Here is a 7,911-nt window from a genome sequence, read left to right as displayed (position 1 = left end):
GAGTGCCCTGAAGATTCACTTTTATTATTATTATTTTATTGTACTGTATGACAAGATGGATTTTGTTATCATTTTAGATACACATCTGTCGGTCCCATCCCTGCAAAGAGCCTGGCTTCCTTTCCAGGGTCTCCCACCTCTTGCGCAAGTGCCATCGGCTACAACGTGAGCTTGGGACCAACTTGTAAATGACGTATCAATGGATCATCTAAACCTTGTTGAAATGGAACTTGTGTATTGTAAAATAAATAAATTTAACAAAGTGGAGTAGACACATAGGTTAAGATACAGCTGACGAACAATTTAAGTGTCTTAAATAATCTCTCGACGATAAAATGTAAACGGTATTATGTATATGAACAGTAAAAATCAAATGTAATGATTTAATAAAAGCATAAATAATCACATTTCCAGTTCAGTCTTCTTTTAATTCTCTGCAAAAACAGGGTCATAATAAAAGGTTCTCACTTAAAAAAAAAAACACCAAATAAAATGTGCATTTATTTTTATACTGATGGTGGTTAGGAAAACAGTTTTTCAAAGTCAAATCAAAAACTAAATGGGTGCAGTTACACGCTACCTATAGCCAATTTAGTATCAGTGCTTCAAAATCGCTTTTTCTCTTTCTTATGTCGACACTTAGAAACTATCTAAAAGTAGATTTATGTCACAAACAACCATCTTTAGGAGCCAAAACGTTGAGAGGGACAAAAAGCTTGCTCATGTCTCCTCATCTACCTGAGCTACTGAGGGAGAGCTAGCAACGTATTTGACTCCGAACGCCACAGATTCCTGAAATAGATAGATAGATAGATAAATACTTTATTAATCTAATGAATGTGTGTGTGTGTCGTGAAATTGCATGTGTGTCTATGGTGTGTAGTGAGTGTGTAGTGAGTCCGGAGTGTATTTGTCCATTTTATCGTCCTCCCCGAAAGATGTTGAAGAGAGTCTCAGAATATACTTGTAAATCATATTTTATGGTAACAAATGTGGCACAAGAAACACGTTATTTGTAGCAGTTACATCAGGTGTCCAAAGTGTCCTTTGATGTGTCGCCTCATTTTTGATTCTGAATGGGGATATTGAGGACATGTACTTGCCTCTTTCTCTATAATGATCAGTGAACAGTGTGTCTTCCTTCTCCATCCTTGAACATGGTCTTATTGTTCAACCTCACAGAGTAAAGTCCATAGCTTTTCCCTTTTAGTGACCTGTGGAAGACTGCAGTCAGTGAAGCAGATTCTGAATTCTGCATTGCCAACAACGCGTTGTAAGATCTGCTTGATATGATTTGGATACAGTTGAAATACATGAAACAGGAATAAGTACGTTATGGAAATATTTAAATTACGAGTTTAAATAAGCACATTTATATAATCACCATTTGTGCTTAACTTAAATGAAGGTTGTGAAGAACTGACAATGTTATTATGGAAGCTGTAGTTCAGCGTGTGGCCAGCAGGGAGCGCCTGTGGTTCATCCTTCAGTGCGAGCGAGTTCTGAGCCTTTGGCCTCAGCTTCCGCCGTTTGAGCGCCGCGTCACTTATAGACAAGAAAGAAAGTGTCTACATGAAATAAATCATCCGCTTTTTAAAAAAAATTGATATTCTATATCTAAAAACAAGCCTTTGAAGGAACTTTTTAATGTGACCAAAATACCACAAGGAACGAATTATTGCGACCATCTGAGTCTTGAAAAAGCGTCTGAATGTTGTGTTCATTGTTCATTGATGTTTGCGTTTGATGTCGAAGTTTTACGAGAGAAAGAAATTGTTGTAGGGAAAATTCACTGAACGGAATTCGCCTGTTAAAATTATACCTGAGAGAATGTATCTGCTGGTGTGATATTTTTCAGTCCAACAAACTTTCTCGCCTGTTTTCGGAACGTAAATAATATAATAAAGAACTCGCACACTGTTGAGACATTGGCGAAAAGGAAAGGCCTCGTGGATATTTGGGATTTAAATCGAAGGTTTCATCTAAAAGGGAAGTGTTTTTTGACTTATTGTTTAATATCACGCAGTTTATTCTGCGCTTCTTCAACCGACTCCACCCGGACATGACTTATTTCGTGGACAAAAATAGACGTTTTTAACGTCCGTTTGCGTCAATATTTCAACTGAAATCACTGCGTTTGATAAAACTGTATATGAAAAAGGCCAAATAATTGGAAAGCTACATTTACACGACGGGTTTTAGCTCGTTGTAATCGCGCAAGTCGGTGCGAAAAAAGTCAAAATTGATTTTAAAAAGTTGACTATAAGCTCCGCATCGTGGAAAAAATAATGTTTTATGAACTTGTAAACGACAACTTGAGGGAAGCGGTGATGAACGACTAACAGTTTTGATGATAAAAGAACGGCGGTTATTGATCACTGAAGAAAGACACCGATTCGATGTGAATATTGCACGATTTAATACTGCGATTACACAAAGATGCGAACAGTGTCAGAGGCTGTGTGCAGCAGGGTTTGGCCTGAGGTGAAATAGCGCTGTCTTTTCTCCTCCATCGGCACAAACACACAGGTTCTGATTCTAAACGAACCCTGTTACATAACCACTCACTGCTAATTCGAACTTTCCTCAGCTTGATGCCACAAAAAAACAGAAAGGCGAAAGAGACCAGTGTTTTTTGTTTGTTTTTTTTTGTCCTTTTTATCTCAATGAAGACAACAGACCATTTCTTGTATATATGTTTTATGTAAGTAATAAAATATTACTATAACATAAATAAAAATGTGACTTTGCAGTCTACATTTAGCAATCAACATACAATGTAGTAAAATCCACTGCAACGTAAAACATCAACAGAGAGAAACATTAAAAAAAAGGAGAGAAAAAAAGAAGAAATAAATATATATAATATAAATGGTCATAGATGAAATCATATTAAAATATCTTCTTGTACAAAACTGCCCGGAAAAAAAGAAAACAAACAATATCTCAGAACAAATACAAGTTTACATATTGGACATATTTACATCGGAAACATTTTGACTCTAAAATCTTTTTTTTTTTCTTGGAAAAACAAACACTTGTATTCATTTTTTTTCTTCGATTTTTGGAGTGAATTATGACACTTTCAGGTCGTGAAATTAATAAATACTTCATCGCTTTTTCCCTTTTTCATATAATACAATTTTTTGTATTTTTTTTACTCATTTATTTAAATCACAACAAAGAAAGTTTTAATCAGATTAGAACACATGATTAAAACTAATATCAAAATAAACAGGCGCTATGTTTCGACATGGGGGCACTGAAGTTACCTGAGTTTTTACTGCTTCTCTTTATTTTTTCGAAACCAAATCTCACTTTTAAATGCGTTTTGCGTGGGTTTTAAGCCTGTTGAGATCAGCTCAGAAATTTACAAACGAACGTAAAACTGCAACATTAACGAAATAGTAAGTGCTCCATGCAAATAAATCCCTCATTTTCATCTCAACAAAACGAAAGAGTGTGACTCCTAAAATGCCCGTTCTCTAAGCTCCTGTTTGCCTGCTTTTTAAATAGATAAATATAAATTAAGGCAGTTAGAATTCACGAGATTTGAAGGGTGCCTTAACGTGTAACGCAAATTAAAGAAAGACAAAAACATCACATTCATTATGAACCAAAAACAGAAGCAACATAAACAGTGTTTTTCCAACGCCAGTGTTGATCGTTTCATCATTTCAATTTCATAGAATTTTGGTCAATAAAATCTTTGCTGAATCAGTAGTATTTTTTTTTAATTATCAGTTCAAACTTTTCCAAGTCTCTCGGGCAAAGCAAAGGCCAAAACTTAAATATTGTAAACTCCATTAGTCCCTTTTTCAATTGATGTTTATGTTCGGGGAAGCGGGGGGGAAAAAAGAAGAAGAAGAAGGAGGAGGAGGAGGAGAAGCTCATGAAAGCAGTCACTGCACAGGACTCTGTAGTGTGCGGTGTAGAGGAGGGGTCTCTGCTTGGGAATATACGTCCTCCATGTTCGGGTGCGGGACCCCCACCGGTGTCATCCGTTTCTCTTTCTGTCTTCTGTTGCAAAACCAAACACGCACAACCTCTTTTTCCAACTGCAAAGTGCCGGCTAAAGTGCTGATTTCGTGCGCGGATGGCTTTGGGCATTTCAAGAAATGGTTCTCCAGCGCCCCTTTCACCCCCACCTCGATGGAGGTCCTCTTCTTTCGTTTCCTGCCCTGCGCCGCGATCTTGTCCAAATTGGTGGGGCTGCCCGTGTTGGAGTCTGTCTCCTCCAGCCACTTGTTTAGCAGCGGCTTTAGTTTGCACATGTTCTTGAAGCTGAGCTGCAGCGCCTCGAACCTGCAGATGGTGGTCTGAGAAAAGACGTTTCCATAGAGGGTGCCCAGCGCCAAGCCCACGTCCGCCTGCGTAAAGCCCAGTTTGATCCGCCGCTGCTTGAACTGCTTGGCGAACTGCTCCAGGTCGTCGGAGCTGGGCGCGTCCTCGTCCGAGTGGTCCTGATGGTGGCTGAACGCCTGCTGGGGGGATTCCATCTCGTGGCTGCCCGAGTCGTCGTGCAGCGGGTCCCGCATGCTGTGGTGCAGGGCCCCCGGCTGCGGGCTCAGCATGGCGTTCAGGTTGGTGTATCCGGGCTGGGAGTAGACCCCCAGCGACTGGTGCGCGCTGGACGCCGGAGACAGCGGGGACAGGTGGTGCGTCGTGGCGGGCGCCCACGAGCCGTGGTGCGCGCCCTGCGTCTGCTGGTGGACCAGGTGCGATCTGTGGTGGAAGCCGCTGCTCAGGTCCTCCCGCGGCTGCGGTTTGTGCTCCTGCTGCCCGATGTGGGTCCCGCTGGACCAGTCGCTGTTGGAGGTGGGCAGCCACTGGTGGTGCGTCAGGCTCATCGGGTGTCCGGTGTTGGTGGCGGCGAGCCCCTGCAGGTACTCGTGGTGCATCATCTTCTGCACCTCTCTGTAGGTGGTCCCCTGGTGCATGCGGTCCGAGTCCGGGTGCATGAGCGGGTTGGACGGTAAGGAGTTATTCCTCGGGATGTACTGAGCTGTGGTCGCCATGGCCGACTCGCTAAACTGACGCGCACTTCGGAGGTCTCCCGGCTTTAGAGCCCAAACGCAACAACTTGCTCTGGGAGGTCTTGGGGAGAGAGGGAAGACACGCCCCCCTCCTCTGGTATTGGCTCCCGTCCGATCCGAGCCCACTGGGGACACGTTCAATAGGACCGGAGCTACTGGAGGAGCTGTGATAAACCTGGAGCTCTTCTGTGGAGCCACATCTCTTGTCTCAAGTTTAAGACGGCGCTGACATGCTCGTGACACTTGGTGCTCCAGGAAAAAAAAAAAGGACAGTTTAAACTGCGGTCTAATAAACAAACGTTTGACAATGGACCAAAAACAAATTTAAAAACGCGTATTTCATGTCTAATATTTTTAGAGGAAGAAGACCTTTTTTGGACTATTTTAAATATGTCTCTAAAATGAACAAAAAAAAAAAAAGTGTAAACAATGGCATCATAATAAGGGAGCAAGTGAAGTACTCAAACAGAGTTAAATCTCACAACATAACCAGAGAAATAATAACTACAGTGTGGGGAAAAACATGAAAAGGAAAACAGAAATGTATTGACATAAATAAGCAGAAATGGTCATTATAAGCCAAGTATTACATGCAAATATAACTTCTTTGATTCATTAAAATGGTGAAATTTTAAGTTTTACATCAATATTTAATTTTGTGGAGCGGAGGTCTTGACATTGTTGGTTTAGTTCCTCATAGAGAGCACAGTTGCTTCCAAAAATGTTCAATACTAAAATGTATAGTCTTGGAAAAACCAGCAACAGCTCTGGTCCTAGTCATTCGGAGGACCCAGGCACTGACCCACGAGACACCCCCCCCCCTCTGTCTCTGAGTTGGTCATCCAGAACAGTCTCAACAACTCCTTACAGTTACAGTTATATTTACAGTGACATTTATCTGTTTATCTGGACTCTTTAGATTTAAAAATCTGTGTTTTTGGATTGAGAAAAAGGAGGAGGGAAACCTTGTCAGTCAAATAGTTTTGATACATTTGAATCTGTCAGTACAGGTACAGAACATTTAGCACTGTGTTTCACCTGGGACTCAGACCAGATGCCCAGTTGGATCATACTGTACTAGTCACACCTTTGTGTCAACTTCACACCATACTATATGAAGTGTCTTTGTGATTCAACATTAAATATGTTGACTGTTATTGTGTAGTTTAAAAAAGCCCTGCTGTCAGTGGCGCCACATTTCAGATAGCTGCTTCCACACTAAACAAATGCTTATGACAAGTGTATCGCTGCTCTGACTCAGAATTTAAACCACAATCTTCTAAAAAAACTGCATGAATTTACCATACAATCTATGACTTATCTTACAGTCCAGGCTCTCTCAGGGCCTACGCAAAAAAAAAAAGGCCAGGATGGAAAGTTTTACCAAGCTCCGCCTCCCACTCACCAACCTCGCCTTGAGAGGTCAAGTCTGGAGCGTCACATCTTCCACCATCAGCAAGGATCCGCCATTTTCCCGATCAAATGGTCGACAACCTTAAAGTGAGTCCCCCAGGCCCAAACATCTTATAGCGCGTGGCAGCGGCGCCTGTGTTGCGTGCACCTTTGTAATAACAGGTCAGCGATAATTTTAGCTCTTCTTCATTCTAAACAGATTATGCGACGTGATGCGCCACAGCGCCCGCCCACGCACGCGGCAAATCAACGCTCCGCTGACACGTTTAAGAATATTTGCTCCGTTTCAAAGCCTGCGAGTGTGTCATTTATTTGTATTGTCTGTGTAATTTCCAATGTTGTGTGATCTCATCATCGCCGCCCACTTTGTTAAGACAGGCCAAGAAAACGCTCTCTCTCTCTCTCTCTCTCTCTCTCACTCTCCTACACACACACACACACACACCGCCGTCCCAGCTCTTATTTTACAATTCTCCCTGCAATACTAATATTAAACTCTCAATACTTCAAATAACTCTGGAAAAAATATGCAAATTCCTTCTTGCTTCCCATGGCTGCAGCTTTAGCTTTCAAGGGCTAATGTTGACGTTTCACTCCGTCATGAAAAGTCGCGAGTACAGAAGTGTTTAGCATAGCAGCGTGCTAGCAGTCGAGCTACACCTGTTAACGTAAACAGTCAGGCACTTTAATTCCTTCAAGACAGTCATGCAAGACAGCAGGTGTGCTGGCTGAGTTAGCGTTAAGCTAAAGCAACAAACCTGACGCAGAGATTGACAATAACATATTGATCCACAACAATAAGAATCCAGACAAACGTCGGAAGACGTTTGACACACTGGCAATTTCCATGTTCTGAGTTCACAGCTGCTCATAAATAGACCTGGATAATTTTATAAATATTATATTTCTTGAACTCAGTTGCTTTTAAATGCAAGCGGTTATTAATAACGGCACTTTCTTGAGCCAATAAAACTGTTATTTTTGTTTGAACTTTTTGTTGCCTGGTAAAGAAACACACTTCTACAAGGTTGGCTTTTGCACTTTTACAATCTTTTGTATCTATATCCCAATTTCATCTTACATGAAGGACGTTACAATACTGAGCGAAAACATAGATTTATCAATATATTTCCTTTCACTGCAATGCGGTGATACAGAGATGATGGCGAACATTATTGATCTGGAATATGATTTGAGCTTCATTCACCCCTCGCCAGTATCAACTTTGAGAAGAGGACGGCGGAGAAAGCCGCTGTTTTAATTCCTACTGGTTGCTTTTCCTTCCTCTCTCCCGGTTGATCTGATTATTTTTCCCTTCACGTTTTGTCCCAATAGCAAATTACCAATTCTATGAATTGCAAAGCAGCCGCGGAGACGCTGAGGGGTAAGAGAGGGAGGCAAGGGAGGGGGGTTGGAGGGGTGAAGATTGAAAGGGATCTTTGCAAACACAATCACGTTCTTA

At 41.6% G+C, this 7,911-nt stretch overlaps 1 protein-coding gene across 1 annotated transcript; it reads right to left on the bottom strand.

Moving 5' to 3' along the window:
- Window positions 1-2,416: 2,416 nt before the first annotated feature.
- On the bottom strand, window positions 2,417-5,119 carry pou3f1 (POU class 3 homeobox 1). Its single transcript, XM_053881159.1, has one exon. It carries the CDS (start codon window positions 5,016-5,018, stop codon window positions 3,903-3,905), a length of 1,116 nt encoding a protein of 371 aa, XP_053737134.1. The 5' UTR covers window positions 5,019-5,119; the 3' UTR covers window positions 2,417-3,902.
- Between the last annotated feature and the right edge of the window lie 2,792 nt (window positions 5,120-7,911).

Source organism: Synchiropus splendidus, chromosome 12, assembly GCF_027744825.2.
Source record: "Synchiropus splendidus isolate RoL2022-P1 chromosome 12, RoL_Sspl_1.0, whole genome shotgun sequence".
Lineage (NCBI taxonomy): Eukaryota > Metazoa > Chordata > Actinopteri > Syngnathiformes > Callionymidae > Synchiropus > Synchiropus splendidus.
The sequence above is the reverse complement of the archived record's forward strand: the minus strand, read 5'-3'. Positions and strand labels throughout refer to the sequence as shown.

Bases quoted from the DNA above. Each gene is read 5' to 3' on its own strand.
- pou3f1 (XM_053881159.1), bottom strand. From the start codon at position 5,018: ATGGCGACCACAGCTCAGTACATCCCGAGGAATAACTCCTTACCGTCC.